The sequence below is a fragment of the Thermobia domestica genome, chromosome 6 (assembly GCF_964235325.1).
Source record: "Thermobia domestica chromosome 6, izTheDome1.hap1.1, whole genome shotgun sequence".
Taxonomy (NCBI): Eukaryota; Metazoa; Arthropoda; class Insecta; order Zygentoma; family Lepismatidae; genus Thermobia; species Thermobia domestica.
This window is the reverse complement of record NC_137459.1, coordinates 70,799,357-70,825,332: the sequence shown is the minus strand read 5'-3', so window position 1 is coordinate 70,825,332 and position 25,976 is coordinate 70,799,357. Positions and strand designations below refer to the sequence as shown.

The window sequence follows — 25,976 nt, the reverse complement described above, 5'->3', positions numbered from 1 at the left end:
AGTATATTTTTTTGTTTCTTTTACTTGTGTAAAGGTCTGTTGTTATAAGGACTTCAGGTAGATACATCACAAGCAATGGATTCAAATACTAATTCTCTTATAAAGGCAAGAGGCCTAGCTAAAGCTTCCCTTACAAGAATGAAAACATTTGTTGAACAATTTGGAGCAGACGGTGATGTAATGCAGATTAAAGTTAGGTGATTCTTATAAGACAGCTGTTCAGCGTTTACAACAACTAGAAAAAAGGTTAAATAGATGCCCCAAGTTACGCACAGATTATGTGGCATTCCTTGAAGAGTATGAAGCTTTGGAACATATGAAGGAAGTGGAAGGCAACTCTAATATTACTCAAGGATATTACTTGCCTCATCATCCAGTTATTAAGGAAGCTAGTACTACTACGAAGACTAGAGTAGTATTTGATGCATCCGCATGCTCTACTAGTGGCATTTCACTGAACGATGTTCTCAAAGTTGGTCCAACTGTGCAAGACGATTTGCAGTCAATTATATTAAGATTTCGCACCTACCCTATAGCTTTTACTGCAGATATAGAGAAGATGTATCGACAGATTTTGATTGATGAGCGTGACTGTAAATTCCAGAAGATCTTGTGGAGAAGATCAGAAGAAGAACCCATTAAGGTATATGAATTAAAGACTGTCACATACGGAACAGCCTCAGCGCCTTTCCTTGCTACTCGCTGTCTCCAGCAATTAAGTGCAGAAGAAGCTTGTGAATATCCGAAGGCAGCACAAGTTCTGAAGAATGACTTCTATATTGACGATTGTATTTCAGGGGCTGAAAGTGTGGAGGAAGCTTCAAAGATAAAGGACGAATTAATACAAATGCTACAAAAGGGTGTTTTTTTGTTAAGAAAGTGGTGTTCCAACAGCACTGAGTTATTGGAATCCATCTCTGAAGAATTGAGAGAAACACAACTTCCATTACGCTTAGACGATAAGGGTCAAATCAAAACATTAGGATTACTTTGGCATCCAGCAACTGATCAACTTCAAGTGATGAATGGATTTACTCTAAATCAAAGGTCGAATAATAATTTAACAAAACGCAAGATGTTGGGCATTATTGCTTCAATCTTTGATCCGTTGGGAATTGTTAGTCCAATAACAATCGTATATAAGATAATTCTTCAAGATCTATGGCAACCAGGATTGGAGTGGGATGAAACACTTCCTAAAGAACTACAGCAAAGATGCAAGACAGTACTTGAATTCATTCCTTCATTATCAGATATCAGTGTAGACAGAATGGTTCTTCAGTCGGGTACCTTGATAGACATTCAAGTTCATGCTTTCTCAGACGCTTCAGAAAAGGCTTATGGGACATGTGTGTATTTAAGATCCGTCAACAAAGATGGTCAAGTTACTTCGAAGCTATTATGTGCTAAGTCCAAAGTGGCTCCCATAAAGAAGATTTCCCTGCCTCGCTTAGAGTTATGTGCGACAGTGTTATCAGCAAAACTTGTCAAAAAGGTAACTAAGGCATTAAAACAACGAATATCCCAGGTGTATATGTGGACAGATTCTATGGTGGTCTTAGCATGGTTAAGGGCAAGTCCAAATAGATGGAAAACATTTGTTGGCAATCGAGTCGCTGAGGTACAAGAAGTGGGAGGAGAATGGAGACACGTCGCTTCAAGTGACAATCCTGCGGATATTATATCAAGAGGAACAAGTCCTGACAAGTTAATACATAATAATTTGTGGTGGAACGGTCCTCAGTGGTTACAGTGTTCTTCACTTGATTGGCCTAAGACGGAGCCTGCCCCACTCAGAGAGATTCCTGAACAGAAGAAATTAAAATCAAGTTACTTAGTGACAACTCAAGATAATAGTATGATCGAAAAATTCTCTACTTTGAACAAACTTCAGAGAGTCTTGGCTTATTGCATGCGGTTTTTCAAGAATGCTAAAGTAGAAGCATCGAGAAGAAATGTAGACGCTCTTACTTTGGAAGAAATTGAAGAAGTTTTAATCAGACTAATACGAGAAGTTCAAAGTTCAGTTTATGCTAAGGAAATGGCTGATCTTAAAGAAAGTGGAAGAGTTAGCAATAAGAGCAAACTCTTGTCTCTCAATCCTTTCATATGTGATCAACAATTACTAAGAGTTGGTGGAAGATTAAAAATGTCTGAACTTGAATTTGACGCTAAACATCAAATTATTCTACCACCAGATCATCACCTAACAAGACTAATTATGGAACATGAACATAGGCGATTGCTACATTCTGGATGTCAGTTAATGCTAGCATCACTAAGGCAAAGGTATTGGATACCTAATGGTAAAAATGCCATCAAGAAAGTTATTAAAAGGTGTATTACATGTCAAAGATTAAAGGCGTCTGGACCAGAACAATTAATGGGACAACTACCAAAACATAGAGTAGAACTAACAAGACCTTTCACAAATTCTGGAGTTGACTTTGCCGGTCCTATTTACATTAAAACTGGTACCAGAAGGTCAAAAACAAAGGTGAAGTGCTACATTGCAGTGTTTGTGTGTTTAGCAACAAAGGCTATCCATCTCGAAGTTGTGAGTGATCTTACTAGTCAGGCATTTTTAGCTGCTTTGAGAAGATTCATATCTCGTCGAGGTAAATGCAAGCATATCTATAGCGACAATGGAACTACGTTCATTGGTGCCAACAAGGAACTTCAAGAAGTCGCAAAGTTGTTGCATACAGCTGACCATCAAGAAAGGATTAAGAATTTTGCAACTACTGAAGGAATCCAATGGCATTTTATTCCGCCATATTCGCCCAACTTCGGTGGTCTTTGGGAGGCTGCAGTTAAGTCCTTTAAATACCACTTAAGAAGAGTCATGGGAATGTCATATCTCACGTTTGAAGAGTTAACAACATTAACCACACAAATAGAAGCTTGCTTAAATTCGAGACCTCTTGTAGCATTATCCAATGATCCTAATGATCCAGTAGCATTAACTCCTGGTCATTTTCTTATTGGTCAACCATTGACAGCGCTACCAGAACGAGACTTACATCACGAGAAGATTAGTTCAATTCAAAGATGGCAAAGGATCCAACAACAATTTCAACAGTTTTGGAGAAGATGGTATATGGAATATTTGTCACAACTACAAGGAAGAAATAAGTGGAAGAGAAGCTGTGCAAACATACAGCCAGGTCAATTGGTGGTTCTCAAAGAAGATAAGCTACCTCCTCTATCGTGGAAATTGGGAGTCATCACTGAAGTGCATTCTGGACCTGACGGTTTGGTTCGAGTGGCTACTGTTAGAACTTCCAATGGTTTATATAAACGCTCAATTAGAGGACTTTGTGTTTTACCAAATAATGATGAATCGTAATGTCATTCATGTTAAAGTTTATTTATTTCCTGTTTTAGTCTATTTTATTTGTTGTTATGTAAAGTTTGTTTTCTTTTCTTTTTTTTAAAAAAAGGGTCTCTAGCCCTTTTTTGGCGGGCGGCATGTTAAGTCTTATATTATGTAGTAATATTTTTAAGAACTGGAAACACTGTTTTTACGAAATTTAGATTTCATTTGTTATTCAAGATGGAAAGTGTTGGAGAGACGGTGCATAAGGCACGAGGCACGAACATTTCTTCCATAATTTTAAAGTTAAGTTTGTTATTTAAGTGCAATGAACACAGTGAAGTTATTATATGTACTTTGTGGTTTATTTTAAGTGTTAGTTGAAAACCAGCGATTAGTAAGGTACAATAAAAACTAAAAACAAGTATTGGAAGTTTCCATTTTTAGAAGACAGTCCATTACCAGTAAAGTAAATGGCGCACATTTAAGAACATAATCATAAACAAGTATCTTAAATATTTAATTTTGGTTTGACAGATTGATTGATTATTTAGGACATAGCTGATTTTAGAAATTATATTGTAAAGTCGGGGCCATGGATAAGCGACTATTTTTCCTGGAAGAAGGAAGACTTTCCTCTACCCCCTGTGGCTTAGCAACCGCAAACTGCACTGGAGGTAGCGAAGGACTCAATGATGCCAGATTTCTAAACTGAATGAACTGGTTCTTCTCTGTTTTGAAGGTTTCCATTCCAGATTCTCATATGGGAACAGCAGAAGTAAAAACTTATTTTTTAGTTCAACCTAGACACAACTTGCATTGTGTTAGTATTCGGAAGTTTTCGATAAAGTGATATGTTTATTTATTGCCCATAAAATATCTGTAGGGAAAATGAGCTAACGAAGTATCTCATTTTTTTAAAACGGATTCTATTTTCTTCGGGATGACATTTTTTAAAGGAAAAAAAGTATGGAAAGGGAAAAATTTACGCTGATTTATTCTCAATTTCTGCAAAAGCCTAACTTTTGGCGCTATAGTTTACAACTTAAGGCAGGTAGTAGGGTGATTTTCCTTTCTTCCCTTTATAGTTTTCCGATGTTTGCAAGCCATAATAAAATGAATCATATATTTGTAAATTTAAGCATGATTTTTTTGAAGTATATATATAAAGAAAGAAAGAAGGAAACACAGTATGTCTTACGTCTCATCCACGATTGAGTAACAACACAAAAAGAAGTTAAAACTTTTTTGCATTGTTTTGCAAATTAAAGAAACGAAGAGAAGGAAGTGAAAATCTTAACTTGGAATGCTTTCTCAAAAAATTTCATTCCTTATAGAACGCTTCAATTTATTGTTTATGACCATCAATGTTTTTCACAGTTGTCAATTGGTAAGTTTTAGTTCTCTACTTTCCCTTGAGATTTTGTTCGAAGAGATTGTAGTATGCTGGTGGTGTCTGCGTATTTTCTTGCTGATTGGAAATGTCTAATTTTTTTCGGGGGTACCAGAGGATAAGCAACCTAGTCCTTCTGGTAAGAAAAGTCTAAGTAACAAATAAAAGAATTGTGTACTTGGAAGTGAAGCAAAGCAGAGGAAGCAAAACATGAAAGTTTCAGGGGGATGAAGGTGGTCGAAAGGGGCTCAAACCCTAGCTACCCCTAGCTAGGGTCTGGTTTCGATATGAATATTGGTTAAGAAATCCGGGCGATATGTATCTTTTTTAATTAATGCTAATTATTCAACACTTATCCCCACAAAAAATTTAATTTTCTTATGACTAAGTGCAAAAATTGACGTACATTACTCTCAAAAGTCAAGGATATAAAATTACTTAAAAAAAGAGAGAACATTTTCGAAAGAGAGGATAAAGATTATTTGAGAATCGAGACAAAACGAGACTTCTTCAACCTTAACAAGACGTCTCCTCTCGTGGACAACACTAGTCAAGGCTGAGTTAAATCGTTTTTCCGCGTTCCAAAACCAGTGATCTTACTTTAATCAAAGGGATCACATATCGGAATAATATAAAATAATTCTAAACAACATTTATTTAATATCACCAGTTTATTGGCTTCAATGATGAAACCATACAGCCAGCCCACGTCACTAACCTTAGGATACGTTTTCATGTAAGATACTTGCACTCAATTGAATTACATTGATTTCAATACAAAAGTAAAGTATTTACAGATATAATTCTCAACAATTTGTTTTCAATTTTATTTTAAGTTTCGGCATTGACAAATTTATCAACCGAGTGCTAATCAAATTTGCAATTTTACTGACATTTTGCACTAATCTTTGTTTCTAATTACCTGAGGATATTTCTTTAGTAAAACTAAAATTATAATATTATAGAAATTGACCCCATTTCCGCTTCTCAGGAACAGAATTAAAAAAAAAGAAAGAAAGAAAATCCGAGGGTCGCGGCCTGTAATTTTTTTTAATGAGAAGTGTATGTGCTGAATTTTACGCCTTCTTTAAGCGAATCCTCACATTCGGCATTTTCTAAACAAATAATCGGTAATTTTATTATTAATACAAACCCCCTCCTTTCTCCTATAGGACCGAAGTTTTCGCAATCATTGAAACGTGTTTTCTGTTAATTCTAATGAAGAATTTATCCCCTAGTTCCATCTTCTTAACATCAAGAATTCATGATATATTCTATTTTTGTAAAAAAAAAAAAAAAAAAAAAAAAAAAAACTCTTTGTCTCCTATAGGACATATATTTTTAAAATTGTTTTATTAGCCCTTGGAAATCCATGTTTCTATCTATAATAGTTTGAGTAAGGTATTGATGAGTAAGTCACTTTAGATATAATCTTTTTAAATTTTTTTTAAATATAATAGTGTATATATCTTTTTAAAAACTCTCAAATAATTCGTGTTCAGTTTTGGTATTTTCGCCCTATTTGAATTTTGTTGGCACTCGATCATAACATTTTTCTTAGATCACTTTTTATTACACAATTCACGAGTCAATACGTTTCTACTACGGTTTTCTCAATGGCTCTCTCTAGAAGAAAGAACATATGGTGTCCAGACATTTTCAAGAAAAAAATGTGACAACCTTGTCCCTCAGCACGTGCAGAAAACACTTTTGTGGTCACTTGTGGTCACTTGTGGTCATGCTTGTGGAAGGAGCTGTTTCTTACGAAGGGTATGGGTAAGGGTCGCTTAACGGTGGCCGCGACTTTACGGAAAGAAATTTCTATTGATAGTGAGGCTCGAGTCACTCCTCACGACTTTTGTGCAGAGCAATCAGAAACTAGATCCGAGATTACGAATAAATTTGGCAGCACATTAAATACTTCCACACCAAATAAATAAACGTGTCAGAGGGAGATAATTAGATTCCTCATGAACAATTCTATTTATTAATTAACTTAAGTGTGTTAAGAAAGAATAATATTTCATGATTTTTTTTATACGAAACGAAACCAACAGTGTTGTTTCAAAAGCTAAACTTATTAATGAGAACTATGAATAAATACAATTAGTTCTAATAATTACCAACATTTCAAAGTAGCCCAGATATGAACACATTGAAATGAAATTGTTAGAGATGCTGAAAAGTAAAAGGAGTTTTACGTCCCATGGTTATGCCGGTTAGGCTAAAGGAGACGGTGATGATGACGCCGGGACCAGTAACTCATTGGGTTGAGTTGAGTTGATTTTGAATTTAACGTCCTTTTCAGCAGCGAGGCTATATGAGAAGAGACCCACTGATTAACATGGAATCCGAACCACATGAGCTCCCGGCGGGAATCAAACCCGTGTCTCCCACGCCAAAAGTAATAACTAATTGGGATTCGAGTTCGAAATAACGTGCAAAATAATTACGTTAAAGTTAACTAAATATGGTTCCTTACTTATATTAATAAATTGCTCAATAGATAAGTCTACAACGACCATGGTCCATTTACTTTCCAATAGATGCAACTACTAACTAGTAGGTCATTGCAATATAAAATAAAAAGATGAAATCTTCCCGTTACGAATACGCCTTTTAGGCTAATGGAAACGGATGATTAAGGCAAGTGAATGATAATGGAAGAATTTTTTGAGTTGATTTTGAGTTTAACGTCCCGTTCAGCAGCGAGGCTATATGAGACGTGGACCTACTGATTAACGTGGAATCCAACCACATGAGCTCCCGCCGGGAATCGAACCCGGACCTCCCACGCCAAAGGCGCGTACGCTAACCACTTAGCCACGGAGGAGCTCATGGAAGAATTGGAATGCGAATGTGGGTGGAATCGGACGTACCCCAAGAAAACCCACTGATGTGATGTTGTTCACCACAAATTTGAATTGCGGAGACCGAACCAGGGACCCCATGCACCAGAAGTAAGAGCTCTACCAGTGAGAAACAGTGCCAACCCCCGCGCATTAGATTATACAAGCCAGTGATTTTTAATAATCATTTCCTTTAAATTTTGAGGATTTCAATACTTTTGAACGATTTTATTGAAACCGGTAGGAATAATTATCTAGATTCTAAAGAGAAGCACTCTTTTTTTTTTTCAGGAAACATCTTTCTATTTTATTTTATAAGAGTTGTTTCGAAATAAAAAATATTCTCAAAGTTCTGGTTATTTAAATACTTCTTTTGACTGATGACTATTGCAAACGACGATGTGCACATGTGTCTATTGCGAACCACTTTGAAACCGCAGAAAAATTTACAAGCCTTAATTTTACAAAACAAAATTACACTCTCTAAAAAGGAAAGATGATTAACTATCATTTCAAGACAAAAAATCATACATTATTCGTTACTAATTTCATCCCAAAACGATATGTCCTATTGGAAAGCCTTCAAACTCGAACATGCAGGTTTCATGAAAAACCCTGTGTTAGGAAAGGTATTCTTTTCATAAAGAGACTGAATTCATTTCATTGCTTCTGAGGAACTTCATCCTCAAACATCAAGACTTACAGCTTGAACAAAACACACACTGCGTCAGAATTATCAAATAATTTGACCGAAAACTATCATGTAATATTTTCAGTTGGGGCATAAATTCCTCTCCTAATTTCACTCGACAAAAACTGATTTTCAAGCCATTCACCATTAATGTGTTTTTTCCTGGGTTTTCCTCATTCACACTAGGTAAAAGCCGGGACGGTACCTGACTTATAGGTCTCAGGCCGTTTCCTTCCTTCCTCAATGATTTGTTTGTTTCCTTTCCCCGGATAGCGTGCGGGACGTCATCCCTGAAAAATGTGACGGGCTAAATGGCCTTAGATGCCGAATGCCCGGAAATCTAAATAATAAATCATCATCCTCTTCTAATTTTCGACCGATTACAATCTCACACAATGAAATTAACTAACCATCCCTAAAGAAAATATAAGTTTTAAAGCGTCAATATCCATTTGCGGTAAAGTTATAACGTACTCATTTTTTAAATGAATATTTATAGAATTTTTTTGAAGCATTGTATTGATTTTAATCTACTTTTTTTATTTTATTTATTTATTTATTTATTTAACGGCAGAGTTAAGGCTATATTTGCCTTTTCTTACACTCAACCAAATAAATGTATACAAGATATACATACTACCATTGTCATCTAATCCATAAAGATTACAATTACTACATTAATGCATATGTATATACACACATATATACCCCTACACACGAATATACTCCCTTACATACCCCATACCCCCATATCATCATACTATTTATCATAAAAACAAGAAAACTATACATACAGCATACACACAACGATATATATATATATATTCTTAAAAGTATACTACCTTACATTCCCCCCTCCCCCATACCTTCCCACAAACCTAGCATTATAGATACATACCTCAAGTTTCTGTTTACATTTGGTTGCTACTGCTCATCTTTGTGAAGAAAGAAAGAAAGAAAGAAAGAAAAAAAAGAACATCATTCCCGAGATTGGTGTACATTGGCTAAGGCTATCAGATATTGCTTCAAATTTCTTTTGAATGTCGCAATTGAGGGTGAATTCCTTACATCTGGTGGAAGTCTGTTCCATTCTCTAATACTAGAGATTGTGAATGAATTAGCCACTTGATTCGTATTATGACGAGGTATCGACAACAGTGTTGATCTGTTAGAGCGAGTATCACGATTGTGACTATCTCTAACATACTGCAGTTTATTGTAAAGATATATAGGCACACCAAATTTCAAAACTTTAAATAAAATAAAATTGTCATTGATTGGTATATGTAGCGAGCCTTTTTCGCCTTAATTTGGACGAACTTTAACTCCAGTGAAATGGCTTATCCCTAATGTTAGTGAAACGCACAAGCAAAGTTTAATTGTTATAAAATCGGATAAATTTAGCGAAACAGAAACGCAAATGCATCTTGAATCCAATGGTAGAAACTGGTTTATCTTCTCTTGGAGTAAAACTATGGCTCGTTTCGTTCTTGTAAAATAGGGCAGCTTTAACTTATGAAATGAAGATTAAATTAAATATTTCAGTTAAATATCTCACAATTATACCCTTTAGACTAAGGGAGACGGATGATTGAGGAAAGTGAATGATGGTGGAGCAATTGGTGGAATGAGAATGTGGGAGGGAACAGGAGTACTACGAGAAAACCCACGGACACGAGGTTGTCCACTACAAACTTACTTGGCCAGGATCGAACCAAGTTTAACAAAAACATATGGTAAAACACTTATCATAACGGAAACTGCGCCGGTGGTCACTCATTCGCAGATTTTTTGAGTCTTCTTCTTTTAAAATCGCACACACTTTCGTCTGTTAATGCCACTTGTCTCACATCACCAAATAAACCGTAGGCAGTCAATCTTCCAGTACAGCAAATCCCATGTTGCTCCCCTCCCACACTTCTTATACGTCACATGATGTGTTCTCGCTTCCAACAGACAGTAATGAATTATTAGTTGAAAATCCAATCAGAAGAAAACCCGCTCTTTCCGCAGCCAATGACTAACCTTATATTCCTGCAATCTACTCTCCTCTCCTCGCAGGAAATTCCGTTTACCCTGCTTCTTTACAAACTTCCCGCGCAAAGAGATGAATGTACAAAATATATTAAGACATTAACATCTAATGTATAGAATATTTATTTGTATTTTTTGTCTCGTTAGAATATTTCAAAATAAAGTGAAGTTTATCATTAAATGGAAATGCAGAATGTCTCATATTTACAATATATACTTTTGTAATCATGTACTTCTAACCACATTATTATAAAATGAAGTATAAATAATATGGTTAGTATTATGTTTAAGTCGGTCATCTATTTCTGTAGATTTAGATGTTTGCGGCTTATATATATATATATATATATATATATATATATATATATATATATATATATATATATATATATATATATATATTTGCAAAATCTGAATTAATGGTTAACGCAGTTACAGAAAAACGGTAGAGAATATGTGTAGAATAATGGTTAACAATATATGTTAGGATATCAAATTCAATGGTAGTTGAAACGAATTGCTCCGCGTCCAACATTGTGAGAAAAAAGACCAATATTACGCTAGGATATAATTATTAGCCAACAGAAACGATTTCACTAACTACATTTTCTATCTTAAAAATCAGTCTATATTTAAAACAGTAGAGTCCTTACCATTACGGGAACTGTTTTCGTCATCGCTGACGGCACATTTCCTGAAGTTCGTATGCAAACGCTTTTTTTTTTTTTTTTTTTACTTTCAATAGCAAACTTCACACCACCACGTCCTGAACACGTACATATCTCAGATCCCTAAGCAATTATTCTAAGAAACGTGCAGAGGCTATCGTTAGTTCTGTTTTTTTAGCTCTCGCGATAGGCACTTGCACCACTTAAGTAAAATATTAACTTAACTGCGCGCAGTCTCTTTGTCAGGACAGCCAGGTCAGCGTTGTTCGCATCCTGCCTCGCATGTAAGTCACATGACGTATTGCCGTCTTCAACCATCCAATAGACAGCAATGAGTCACTACATCATAATCCAATCAGAAGACAGCTCGCTCTTTTCGCAGCCAATAGGCAATCTCATATTCCGTATGAAATGTATTTCTTTCTCAACTTCATGCGCAAAGCAGTGAATATAAAAATGTATGTATAAATGGAAGTATATTCAGTACGTATAATATTTATTAGTACCATCTACCTTTATCGTTTTAAAATAAAGTAAAACTTATAATTTTATATGAGCATGCAAATAAATAAAGTTTCTTCATCAGGCATTTATTCATTCATTTTTCACTTTATTTCTCTGAAAATTTAGGAATCAATTTATTGCTGATCAACTCAAAAAATGCAAGAAATTATTGTTGGTATAATTAGTTTAATTTAATGATTCTTCATTTTGGTTATTGAGTTCAATTTCAGAAACATGGCTACTAGATTTGGTACCTGTTAGTTTCGTGCTCAATAGAAAGTGTATGCACAATACATTCCCACCAATCATCAGACACTGCACTTCTGTGTTAATGTAGTATTGCATTCCTATTTCTAATCATCTAGTGCATAAATGCACAAATAGGATAAAAGACTTCGATACGAAAGTTTCTTCTTACGAACTTTATTTATTTTTACGATGTATAAGGGAAAGAATCTGTGTAGGCAGATTACTCTTTTGACAAGAAGTGTATCCTTGTAGCTTACAAGTTCTTGTGGACTCTGAATAAGAGATTATGGAGAACGGAATATAAAGATGTGTGCAACTTGAACATATGGATAGTTTCAGATATCAACATAGTGCTATAAATGTCTGTTTGTTGAAATTTAATGTTCGGTTTCAGTGCCGAGGTTGTATGAGACGAGGGCCTACAGTTTAAAGTAGAAGACAAAACATTTCAGTTTGACGTCCTACGACTGTGAATTTTAGGCTAATTGAAACAGATGATAATGCAAGTGAATGATGATGTAAAAATCGGTGGAATTAGTTTGTGGGAGAAAACGAAAGTATCCCGAAAAAACTCACGCACAGAATACCAAAAATTTGCATGGCCCGGGATCGAACCAGGGAAGCCACGCATCAGAAGTAAATACTCTACCACTGAGCCAAAGTGCCCTCGTAAAGTGGAACACAAATCAGACAATGAGTTCAAATTTTATACTCTCCCACCAGTTATTACAGTGGGACAACATGCAGCAAAGGTACACGCACTTTCCATTAGATCAACTGGGAGGTCTACTATAAATAAAGATGAAGAACATAAACGAAAAACAAAGTACGAACTGAAATGGCGGAAGATAATTCCACAAGGCGCTCTGGACAATTGCGGGCAAGGAATCGGATAAGCAATCACAGACAATAAACGCTGATCATAAAAGTCTTAATGAACTATGTACAGTGATAGGGGAAATATGCTTTGCTAAACACAGTAAAAATAATAGATGGCTGGAGGATCATTGCTGTCATCTAACCGCGTAAAGTGTAACTTATATCGTTCTACAAGTATACGCCTTTGTCTAATTGGCACGAAATGGGATATGGACATCCAGCGTTAAAGTCACTGTTACCGTTAAGGTTTTCGTGATTGACTCCATCGATGAACTTGGCCAAGATAAATGCTCTATCTCTTGCAAAAAGACATTTTTTTTAAAAAAATAGCTTACGTTCAAGAGTTATAGGGCGGAATAGCGGATGGACATACAAACATTACAATCAATCTTATCTCAATCTCCCAATCCCTCTATATTCCAATCTTATAAGGTTTACTAGCGTGATTCTAGTAAAAAAAGACTAAAAATAGAATAATTTTCAAGCTTGCACCAAAAAGTATGTGAAATTAGTTTCAACACATGAAATTTTAATTGGAAAATGCACTGGTTTTACTGTGTAAATAATCTAACTTTGTTCAGTTTAACTCATTTTATATGTCTTTCCACCTTCCAACAGATGAGCATATCATCCAAAGGCATGCATATAAATAAAAACAAAAGCGAAACTGAAAAATCACCGTTAATTGAGAAAGCTCAAGACATTGTATTTTTGAAAAGCATCTCAAAGGTTACAAGAAAAAAAAATCACGTCAAATTTGATTTGATTTTAAGTATAGTGTCCCTTTCAGCAGCGAGGCTATGTAGGATATGGACCAACAGGTTAACGTAGGATTCAAAACACATGATCTGATGTCGGGAATCGACCTGGGTCTCCCACGTCAAAGGCGCTTACGCTAACCGCTTAGCCATGAGGAAGCTCCTTTTATGCCGAAGAATGTCATCTTGTAATCTTAGCCTAGAGTGAGAACGGGCGTTGATTCATGATTACTGTTTGTATCTTGTATGCACAAACCTGAGTTCTGTTCCCAGCAGAAGTATGGTTATTAGGATCACTCACAAGGGATGATTCCATACCGGGACCAAGTACATGGGAAAAACCTATATATCGTCTGAAAGCTCTTCCCATGAGAAGTACGAAACCGTTTTCAAATCATGGGCAAACCCGCAACTTGACCGTATATGGGGCCAGTTTTTTGTGCTGTTTGTGTCCCTATGTATGGTATATTAGACAGAAGTAAGAATGAATGTTACGATGCATTACGCGTGAGCGCCTGAGCCCATCATGTTCCTGTGTGGCTCATTGCTAGAACGTGACTCGAGCAAGGATTTAAAATCACTTTGCACCCAAACGTGCTCATTTCGTCAGTGTTGCCAACGAATTGTAAATACAACGAATCTGATGGTTTCTGTACCACTAGATGTATATCCATGAAACGTGGCATAAACATCATTCGTCACTACAGAAAATATACTTCGGACATATTCCTCTCCCAAGAATCCCAGTTGTAATGTGTCCTATCAAAAAATGTATTTAAAAATGATCGTCAGATGCATTTAGAAACGATGCATTTTTCCTATTCCTAATGAACATATTTATTGGTTTATTTGAAAGTTTTCTTTTTAATCTTTAATACTTTAAAATGAGTTTTTTTTTAATTATGTAATAATGTGCTACAATTTCTAACAATCAGTGAAATAACTGAATAAAAACAATAAACCATTTCTGCCACTTTTTGCACGTTTTCATCTGTTTTCATGCTAAAGGATGTCTCGATCGTTGCTCATTTTCAACCAAATCCTTGCCGCTTTTCAATCGTTCATATCACTTGTAAACAATCTTCAATGCCATAGCTTCATACACTGATTTTGACATTTAGTGAGTTTCTTTGACACTTTTGTGTAGCTTAAACAAGACTTAATGTTGGCGCGCAAGAGACACTCTTAACACGTTCTCACTCTTCTGTCTCTGGCAGCCAACTAACATGCCACACTCGTTCAAATGGGACACGGACTATACCAAAGCTTTAGGCTACCAGGTTTACTAGTTGAATTGAACACATCATCTATAGATGTCACTTAGCAAATACGTTCACCGTACTTTCTGATCACACCTTGTATCTATTTTTTTTCCTTGCAAGTAATTTCTACAATTAAGAAATGTGATTCCTACGCTGATCGTATGACTCGCTATGTTGACTAATTTCTAATGATGCAGCATTGTACCCTGTATGTTATGCAACCAAGCTTTTCAACTGGAGTGGTTTGGTTGCCTATCTTGAACTTTTCAATGGAAGTAGGACTACCTTAAGGTTAGTGTAAATGGACAAGTTTTGCCGATAGATGTTACTACAGTCTTCGTATCTCTCCCATGTATTTTTTTTTTTTTTACCTTTCACGAAAATTTGCATTTTTTTAATAAATTTCAACATAGAGACTTCAAATCTTTAGAGAAGGAACTTCATAACCTATTAAAGGGAACAGTCTGTGCCAATTTTTTATTTAGAATTTTCTTCATTGTTGAAATAGTTCCATTGTTAAATGTTTGGATATACATTTCAAGAATCAAGCCATTTCAATAATGAATAAAATTCTAAATAAAAATCGGCACGGATTATTGGCTTTGATAGATTATGAAGTACCTTTTCTAAAAATTTGAAGTCTGTACGTTAAAATTTGTAAAAGAAATCGTGAATTTTTGTGAAACATAAAAAAATGTATGGGAGAGATACGAAGACTGTAGGGCAAAAGTTCTTCCTTTAAACCAACACACATAAATACAATACTGTATAGATCACAAAATTTTCGGTAACAACAATATTTTACAAACAAAATGTTTGTTTGTTATCGCATAGAAATAGCTTAATCAAATTCAAATTGGAAGGTCCTCTGAGTACGGTGTATCTATTATTGAGGGATACGGTTAACTAAATGTTTGCAGTTTTAAACATCAGAAGTACATAATTCAAAGTACAAGTGTTACGGGTGTATGTAAGTAAAAGTTTAGTCATTATAATTTCAAAGTTTCTTTTTCTTTGTTTCAGGAATTGCATAATGTAGAGAGATCCTTAACACACCTTTTGATGCAGTGAAACATCAGCAATGTTGCAAATTCAGAGTGTTAATTTATGAAAACTACGATTTCCTTAGATCCTGCTTAGAGAGGCCTCATCCGATTAGTTATCGGTGTAAATGAAATATTATTTTTTTTCTGACCCGTAGTTTCCAAGCTACTCCAACTAAACAAACTGAAAATTAATGACAGAACATCCATACGTATGAATTATTAGTCAATTTACTTGTTTTGCAAAACAAAAAAAAAATGTTTTACACCTTCTGGTTCATCTGGCAACACTATGTGATTCCTGGTATACTTCAATAGCTGCTTCCTAGTTTAAAAATATGTGCATGAACAAAGCTTCATTTTGGTATAACCATTATTTGTGTATCGCTTCAGGTTCAAAACTTCTAGTATCCTAAATTCCGGTTTTCATTGTATTTTGGACACCCTGAATTGTGCTAAATCAAAAATATAATATGATGTATATACGAAGCTTTCATCTGTACAGTGATAATAGCGTATCTGGCATTACATTGAAATAATGTACCACTTAAGACAAATGTGATTTAGCACGGGACATAGAAACTTTTCACTATATAATTGGTGCTCGGAAACAACTTTAACACTTTTTTAGAAGGGGTGATTCCTAACACCGAAACAAGACAAAAATATATAGACCAACCTCCGTGCAGAAATGCCTTCTTTCGGCTCTATGGATAGTCCAAAATTTGTCGAAGAATTGCGAAAACAGCCATTACTCAAGATCGAAGTGTCAGATAAAAGGAGACATTCATTATTTTTAGTCGTAGATGGCATTAACGCACAATTGGATGTGGTGCAGGATCGAGGCAAGGGTAGATTCCAAACAAATTAGGGAATTCATTGGGTACTCTACCAAAAGTGAAGACAGAAAATAATGAGCATTCCCATTTTTAATAGGCCACATAAGGTCAAAATGCTGAATACAGATGGTCTACACACTTAGTAGACTTCGAGCAAACTTACACAAAAGCATGAAAAATATATATGGACAATCGTGTGTGCAAACATGTGTCATTTCGTAGCATTATCTCACCGATAATTGGCGGAAAAGTGCTTAAGTGTACCATAGCTCGAGAACGAAGTGCCGGAGCAAATTCAGGTAAAAGGTTAGGTAATTATTTTCTTTGCTAGAATAATAAAATGTGGCAGTGGATGAGGAACAGGGACACAGAAGGGTTAACCTCAAGATAAGAACATTTACGAGATCATCTTTGAAAGCACCAACATACATGGATAACTACCGATTATTTGCTATACATCCCATGGAGTTAAGCATTATAACGCTCCGCAACTGCGTAAACACCTTCTGCGGTTGAAGGAGTTGTCTTGCAAAACGAGCTGTTATTTGATTACGATCAGTCTGTACCCTGACCTGTTGTGATTGTCGTGGCCAATCCATTTTTCCATCAGATGTGACAATTAAATGCAGGATTATTTCATGGTTATCTTTTGTTTTACCGTTTGCGCTGAAGAACAGAGGTATAGTATATGTCTAACTTGTTTGCAATTGTACAACTGCCCGACTGTCTGCTTCAACAGAGTTTCTGAAGAAATCATCAGAATATGCTATTGGTCGGTGACTGTCGTGTCATCAATATTAAATTTGAAAAACTAACGGCGTACATTGGGTTCATTCACCATATAATACCGTACTAAATGTGCTGAATGTCCTAGTCTAAACTCGTAAAAGAATCTGAATCACAATTTTATGTTCTTCGTGATACACCCTCACGCAGCTTTGTTCACCCACACTCTATTTTCAGAATTACTAGGCACTTGGATTGTTTCCTGAATATATAAAAAGTTGGAATTCGTACATGTGATCTCGTCCAATCCGTTAGTTTCATTACATTTTAGTAGCTAAGGCTCCACTTAGATCTTAGGTGCAAGCAGTTCCGGATTCAATACAGATAGAGATTTAATAAAGGGAAGGTGTACAAACTATTATTATAATTATGGATTTACTGGTATCCATTCGTTATATAAAGCATGCTTTGATGTGATACCTTCCCTTAATTTCATGCGGCCTCCTCCTACATGCATTTTAGCTAAGGAACGACTCCTATAGACATACGATGACCTACATTATTACATGTCTGCTCAATACTACAATGCACTTCGCTGTTTTTCCCTATGTTTCACCAAACAGACACACACACACACACATGCAGTAGAATCTACATATTCTGGGCAAAGATTGTTCTACGAATATTCGTGTAATGTATACATCACACATTCTCCAATTGCCCAATAACATTAATAAAACTAAAATATTTAATTTACCGCTGAATTTTTGTGGCTTATAAGCAAATCCAGATGCATGACTAATGGAAGTGAATGAGTGTAAAAGTATTGGTAGAATGAAAATGTGTGAGGAAATGTAACAACTCTGAGAAAACCACATATACAATCATTTCTACCACAAACTTCCATGATAAACGGGAAACCCACGCAGCAGAATCTTTGCCTACCTGCAATAATAACTTGTTACAGGTATACACCTTATTCACTTATCATTAATGTATCTACAATTGTTCATGCAATACTAGCAAATATTTTAATTCGAAACACTTCAACGTTGACTGTTTCGAATATGCCATCATTTTCTAAAGAATATCTCATAAATTTAGCTCTTCTCTTTGAGATTAACCCTTGCGCCACCCGTATTTCACGTCCACTGATATATGTATTTGTGGAATCTAAAGATGAAAACAATTTCAAAACCTTTTTACTCGACCTTAATCTGACCCTTTGTTCTCGAGTAATGTCCCTTTAGGCATCGTTTTGGCATTTCTTCGGCCGGCTACAGCCAAGAATTGACGCACTTTGTACATCTATGATGCTTTATATTTTGTTCATGCTTTCGTGTAAGGAATCATATCAAAAGTTATTTGGTGTTATATCTCATCACTCTCTCCCGCTGAAACAAAACAACAAAGTGAAAATAAGTTTTTAATTAGATATTTTGGAGGTTGCCATTGCTTTGCAAACAACTACTATTGCTTTCACAAATGTAGTTTTGTTTAGATCTACTTCATAACAATGAGTCTTTGTAAGTGTGAAAAAAGCAATAAAATAAAAATCACATTTTCCACGTAATGTTATTACAATACTTTACTGATGTTAGACCTTTGTACTGCCCAGAGTTTAATATTGTCTTTAGAAAAAGAAAAGCAAAGAAATGTACGGAAACAGCAAGTCCATCGAAGGTACGAAACAATAATTAACCATGTAGGAATGGTAGCTCAGTTCTAAAGCACTCAACTCAGATGCAATGGGTACCTTGTTCAATCTTAGTCAAGGTAAACTTATGGTGGAAAACGATATATCCATTTATATTCTCGGGATCCATCTGTTTCGTAGTTCATTTTCATTCCATCAGTTATTTAATAATCATTCCCTTCCATTAGTCATCCGTATCCATTAGTCTACAGAGCATATCAGTGTGACGTAAAACTAGAAGAGTCATTTCAATAATTTCTCGAATTAACCAGTAGAAGCATACAAGTGAAGATTCGGACAATATTCGCTTGATAGTATTTCAAAATTATGGCTTGAAACAATTTTAATACCTGCAAGTTGTCAACAAAAAGCGGTTGTACTTAACGCTAAATCATCACACTATTATGATGATAGGTGGCATTACACTTTACGAGGACTTGGGCGGGTGATTTCGTCAGTTGCATTACACAATATCAAATACTGTATAAAGGTGCCGACTACAGAAAATCTGCCAGTTTACAAATGACAGTACTACAGAGAGCTGCCCAGGCCCGTAGCCAGCCCAAAAAATGTACCAGATATTTGGTTTTCAATAAGAGATAGTTTCGGACCACCTAAGCTATACGTGTGTATCTCATATGTGCAGCCTTCATTTGTTTGTTTATTCATTGAAATTGAGCGAAACCCTTTCCAGCAACGCAATATGAAACGTGAATCTACAGTTAAAGGTGGGGTCAGGGTAGCTCAGTGATAGAAAATGAAATCTTTGAGTTTTACGTACCACAATTATGCCGGCTAGGCTAAAGGAGACGGTGTTGATGAGAAATAAGTGAAATGGTGGAATGAAGAAAGTGGGAGAAAACGGGAGAACCCAGTGGAAACCCACGCACATGGCGTTTGTCCACTACAAAGTTCACTGAGCGCGAGCTGGGATAGAACCAGTGACTCCAAGCATCAGAGGTGAACGTTCTACCACTGAGCCTAGCTCGGTGATAGAGTGTTTACCTCGTGGCCCTTGGTTCAATCCCCGACGAAGTAAGTTTGTAGTGGAAAACATTGTGTCCTTGGGATTCCTTCCGACAAACCCTGCCCTCCCACATTATCATTCTCCCATGTGTTTCATCAATATTCAATTGTCTTAATAATCGTCTCCATTGGGGTTAAGGGCATTGACGTGGGACGTTAAACCGATATATTTCATTTCATTTCATTCCACAGTTTAAGGCTGAAAAAGCGCCACTTTAATGCTTTCAGTCTCCTCCCCCCAAAATAAATCGAACACGATACCCCGTCTGCTAGCCACTAGAATGAGACAGTAGTGTCAGCCACTCTTCGTGTTGAAACGGAACGTTAAACTACAAAGAGAATAAAGTACTATTCCAATATTCTAGGTTCAGAGATGGAAGCGAGAAAAGCTCAGATATGGTATAAAGTATATTCACTAAGATATGTTGTATCCCTTGTTGACATGAACGATTTCTAAAAGGGATAACGGCTAGTTTGATCAAAAATGATAAATGTCGTTATCGAGCGTATGATTAAAATTGTAAGTTGAAAAGCAATCGTAATTTTTGTCTCCGAACAAGAAAATAAAATTCTGAAAAGGGGACACCGACGCTCAATAGAAGAGCTCAAAAACTTCTGACCACTGGATCCTTGGTTCAAAATCAGGCCATCTGAGTATGTGGTGGACAACATAGAGTCAACAGATGCTCTTGGAGTTCTCCCACTCCCTTCATCAACTACATTTTATAAATTATTTCTCAATCATTAACCATCCGGAAATCCTCAATCATTACTTTCATTAATCATCCGGTTCCTAGGAGTACCAATAGGAGGAGGAGCACCTATGGCCATGTTAACCTCTCAGACATATTAGGGATGAAGCCCATTGGAGATCACACTGCCGGGAGAATTAGGAAGAAAGAAGGGAATGGGGAAGGAAGGAAGCGGCCTGGGTCTATTATGTTAGGTACCAGCATTCCCGGCATTTATCTGGTGTGAATGAAGAAAACCCAGGAAACTCCTCATTCAGGATGGCTGGCCTGAAAAACCTGTTATACCTTTCCGACCGAGTGTCCCAACTGGGAATCGAATCCCCAACCGCTCGCACCAATGAAGAAAGCGTTAGCGATAACGCTACGCCAAGCCACTAATCCTGTTCATTTAGGTTACAGGGGGACACTATGGCTCAGTGGTAGAGCGTTTACCTCTGGATTCTAGGGTCCCTGGTTCGATCTCCGCCCAAGTAAGTCTGTGGTGGACAACAGTGTCCGTGAGTTTCCTCAGGGTACTTCCGTTCTTTCTACTTTCTCATTCCCCCAATTCTTCCATCATCATTCACTTGCTTTAATCATCGTCTCATTAGCCTAAAGGGCTTAATAATCGTGGGGCGTTGAGCTAAAAGATTTCGTTTCATTGTATTCCTTTAGGTTTCAGCTCATAAACGTGGGTCGTAAAACTAAAAATGCCATTTCAATACATTTCAAAACTGTGGGAAGTTATAGTCTAAATGTAATACCCTCAAGTGCGTTTCCCATTAATTAAATTTGAGCTAGTAAACCGAGAACACAAAAAAGTAAAATAATATTATTAACAATAAACAAAAAACAATCAAATTACAGAATATCTTAATCAATAAGTAATAAGAACCATACTAAAGTAATAGTCCTGTGATTTTTTAATTAAATTTATATTCCACAATGATCCAATTAACGGTAAACGTTGCAATCTTTGTGTGGAACACCTGAGTTTGATTAGCAGCAAAAACTCATGAGATGCCCTACGAAATTCTAGGTCTACGTCTCATATAGTCTCGATGATGAAAGAGGACACTAAATTTCAAATCAACTAACTAACAAAAAAAAATACGTTTTAAAATACGTTTAAAATACAATTAGTGTAGCAAGTACATATTTTACACTGAGGTTATCTATACCCTTAAAGGGATTTTCATCATACACATAGTTCTTTCCAACTAGTATATTATTAATGCCAGTAAAAACTATTTACTAACTAGAAGACAAAAATGATATCACTATCAAAGGTAACTTGGCAAATAATGCAGTTACTCAGCATTTAGTGGATATAAAAGAAGAAGAAGAAGGAAACATATCTTCAAAAAGCTCATCTCGATTTCCAAGAATGCGTCTTGATGATGTACTGGCTGGCATGCGTTATTTTGAAGCACGGGTTCGACTTCCGGTGGGAGACTGTAAAAATGTCCATGGTTTAAGGTGATTATGATTATATATTAAAATGTAGGACTACACATATAAAACCTTTCTTACAAGAGTAACGCAGTTATTTACTAAAATTAAACTAGTGTGTAACAGATTCGATAACTTAATGTTATATTTCTCAGACACCCTATGGCTCTTCCTTAGGCACTTAATGGACAGAGTTGCATGTAGGACTACATCTCATAATGCATCGGCGGTGAGATCCCTCGTGACTACGTGGATAGCATACGCGAATTTTGCGTGTGATACTCGAGTTCGATTCCCTGCACGAGCTCATGCAGTTCAGAGCCCATCCTAAGCTGTAGGTTCACGTCTCATATAGACTCCCTGCTTAAATGGACGATAAACCTACATCCAATCAAATCAAACAGTCTCGGTGATGAAACAGGGCGCTAAACTTCCATAAACAAACACACTAAGATTTCTCGAGACTAGTATAGCGAATAACCTACTTGTGTGGAAAATGAAAAGAATTACATATGGTAATAGCATTTCCCATAAATGAGTATTTTTGAAAGGGATCAAACCTAAAAGAAAATCATGGTAATAATTGAAATTACGATTTGGTTTTCTACCCACGAAATGTTACTACAGTATTTACTTGTGATTACTATTATAAACAAATTAAAATAATGTTGGCTTTTTCATTGTTTTGCACCCGCAACATGAAGACTGTGGCATGAATGCATAACGTTTAACGACACGATCGTCCGCCGGCAATTTAATCTGGTCTCTCACACCAAGAGATAGTGTGCTAATTATTAATTTATAAACATGTGATTCTCAAAATATTAGTCTTGAATAGGATGCAAAACCTTACATAAACCAGTGTGCGTGGGTTTTCTCGGGGTACTCCCGTTTCCTGCCAGTTTCTTCATTCCACCATTTCATTCATTACTCATCATCACCGTCTCCTTTAGCCTAAGCGGCATAACCGTGGGACGTAAAACTCAAATATTTCATTTCATTATTTTTCTTATATAAACCATCCGCGAAACTTACACCGAATAGACATACGTTGTGCAATATAATAAAAAAATGTTTTATGCATTTTGAAAATTAAAGCAGTATCTTAAAACATTAACACGGTAAACAAAACCACAAAAAAAGTATTTTGAAAAAGGTTCAGAAGATGGAGACACTTGGTCGAAAAGTGTAACAGCTTTTTCATGCCAGCAATCCTGAATTAGGTTTCTCCTGGATTTTCCTTATTCACACCAGGCAAATGCCGAGATGGTATCTAACACAATAGACTCAGTCTGCTTCCTTCCCTCTACAATCATTTCTTTTTTCCTTCCCTTTCCTTGAATAGTGTAATCGCCAAGGGACGTCATCCCTCATATGTGTGATGGGCTAACATGGTTACAGATACTGAAAGCTCAGAAAGCTCAGAATTTAATGTTTAGCTCCGTACTCACTTACCCACAACCTTACATAACCTATCAACACTAAATGGTTTGTCATCTAAAGGCTTCGAGTAATGAAAGATTAACTGGAAATCTAATATGCTCCTTTTGGACTAAACGAAATCATACTTTACAAACGTTTTTTTTTAATTATCACAAGAGAGAAAAGAAAAAACACAATTTTCACGTAACTACAAAAGAGAAAAAACGACAAAGAGAAAGCAGAATCAAAATGACTGTTGCCGGCAACGGCACTTTTCTTTGTATTTCCCGTTGGACTTTTCCTTTCGCAGTACAAGAAACTTATTAATAATTATAAATAGTTATTTAGAGACATAGTTTACATTGAAAGATTAATGAAAATTATGTACTTACGGTCCGTGTTAAATTGTTTGAAACACCAATGACACAAACCATATCTCGCCGAAAAAAAAACGAAATCACTCCGTTGAAGCGTTTCCTCTGAATTTTTCTTCAATTTCGAACAATGATGTGAGAGAATAAAGGACAATAATACTTAAAAAAAACACGAATTTCAGGTTTCAACAGATTTGCCGCCACTCCATCGCAGTAACGAAAGAACTGCCACGTTCACTAGTAACGAAAGAACTGCGCGCTATCGCCTCAGCTACCAAGGTTTTATATTGCATTAGTCTCATCACTTGTATAGTCATATGACTTCCTTCCTCCAATCATGAACTAAAGAGAAATAAGAGGGAAATTTTAGACCAATCAGGAGCAGTCTGCTCTATTTTCTGCATAGCATCATTTCTCTTGGAAACAGATCGAAAGACTTTTCACTACCTCTTTTGACTTGCATGCGAAAGTAGTTCTTGTGCTATCATTGCATCCGGCCTTCTTCAATACTAAATGTGTTGTATACATGCGCTTCATAATCACGTGTTTCCTGAGAGCTAAACCGCTCACTCAAACCCAACACAAACGTTACCAACGAACGATAGATGACTCTCATTTTTTTAACATTAATTCTCGCGCCATTTTGGTCTGTTAAGCAATATTAGATTCTAAAAGAAATAAATAAAATATAAAACATACGACTTTTTAATTGTCAACAAGGTTGAATATTTAAAAATTGAAATAAATGTTCTCTAATTTTTTGATTAGATAAATCATGATCGTTGGAAATTTTCCGAAATACTCGTACAATAATTTGCTGGCAAGAATGATAATTTTACAACAAAATTAATTGCTACTGATTAACAAAATGAAGTGCAAAATCTCTAAACACAACCACAAACAGAAAAATTACACAGTCGTGTTGATTGTTTTCGGAAAAGTTTGATTTCATTTTATTATTTTTAAAATTATCTTTTGATAGTGAATACACTTAATGATATTATTTATAAAGGAGTATATTCTATTTATCAAGACGAGAACAGCAAATTGTTTTTTTCGGAAAATGATACAAGAATATAATGAGTGGCTCGGTTGAACATAATGGAAGTATCTCTTCCGATGAAATTGAGTTATTAGGCGGAATGAGCTATGATTAAACCACTGAACAGTATGTAGGTAGGTCAATTTCAAGAATGTACCTGCAGATCGCAGAGAAAGCTTGTTTTGATGTGTGTCGTTGCAAGGAATTGCATGGAAATGTTGAACATTTTTCCCAGTTTACTCGAAAGTTATAAAATGTAACATACCATTACCTTTCCCAGAGCCGTTCATATAACGAGTGATAAAATAGTTGTTGAAAACGGATATAGCCACCACTTAGGGGACCCTGAAAAAAGCAAAAAAAAAGTCACATACAAAACAGACAGACAACACGATCTATAATAGGGAGCTTCGCATTCAAAATTCTTAAGATTTGTTTCAATGATACTCAAAGTTTAAATATTACACGAAATTTCGACAATCTCAAGTACTCGAAGGGTTTCGAGTGCCGGATAATAAATTGCCAAACTTCCTTCAGCCTTACTTATATTAGAAGCTGTCTCCATCCACAACTTTAATTTTAAACCCTCAAAAGAGATGCAAAATTCTATGTTTTCTGTCTGCCCTGTTGTTGGTGGAATCGTTAAAGTGACAATTTGCAGACTAATGGTGTCTTTTGTTCCAATCCCGTATGGGTGATGCATGTTCACTCTCTCTCTCCCTTCTCCCTATCCCCCCTCTCTCTCCCCCTCTCTCTCCCCCTCTCTCTCTCCCTCTCTCTCTTTCTCTCCCTTTCCTGATAGACTACTTAAGCGGTATATATAAATATCGGTCTTAAAGACCTGAGGAAAGAAACTTTTCTTTCACTTCATTTCAAAGGAAGTAATTTTTAAAATAAACAAACTGCATATTTGTGGTACATATTATATACACCAACAATAACCTCGATTGCATTGTTTCTTCCAAACACTCCGATAATCCCGAACTTTTCAAAATTTCAAACTGGATAAATTGCGATCTTTC

General features: G+C 35.9%; 1 protein-coding gene across 1 annotated transcript; it reads left to right on the top strand.

The window, feature by feature from the left end:
* The first annotated feature begins 316 nt into the window (after window positions 1-316).
* Window positions 317-3,349, top strand: LOC145687199 (uncharacterized). Its single transcript, XM_081760667.1, has one exon. It carries the CDS (start codon window positions 317-319, stop codon window positions 3,347-3,349), a length of 3,033 nt encoding a protein of 1,010 aa, XP_081616793.1.
* The last annotated feature ends 22,627 nt before the right edge of the window (window positions 3,350-25,976 follow it).

Coding starts and splice junctions, on each gene's coding strand:
- LOC145687199 (XM_081760667.1), top strand. CDS start 317: ATGAAGGAAGTGGAAGGCAACTCTAATATTACTCAAGGATATTACTTG.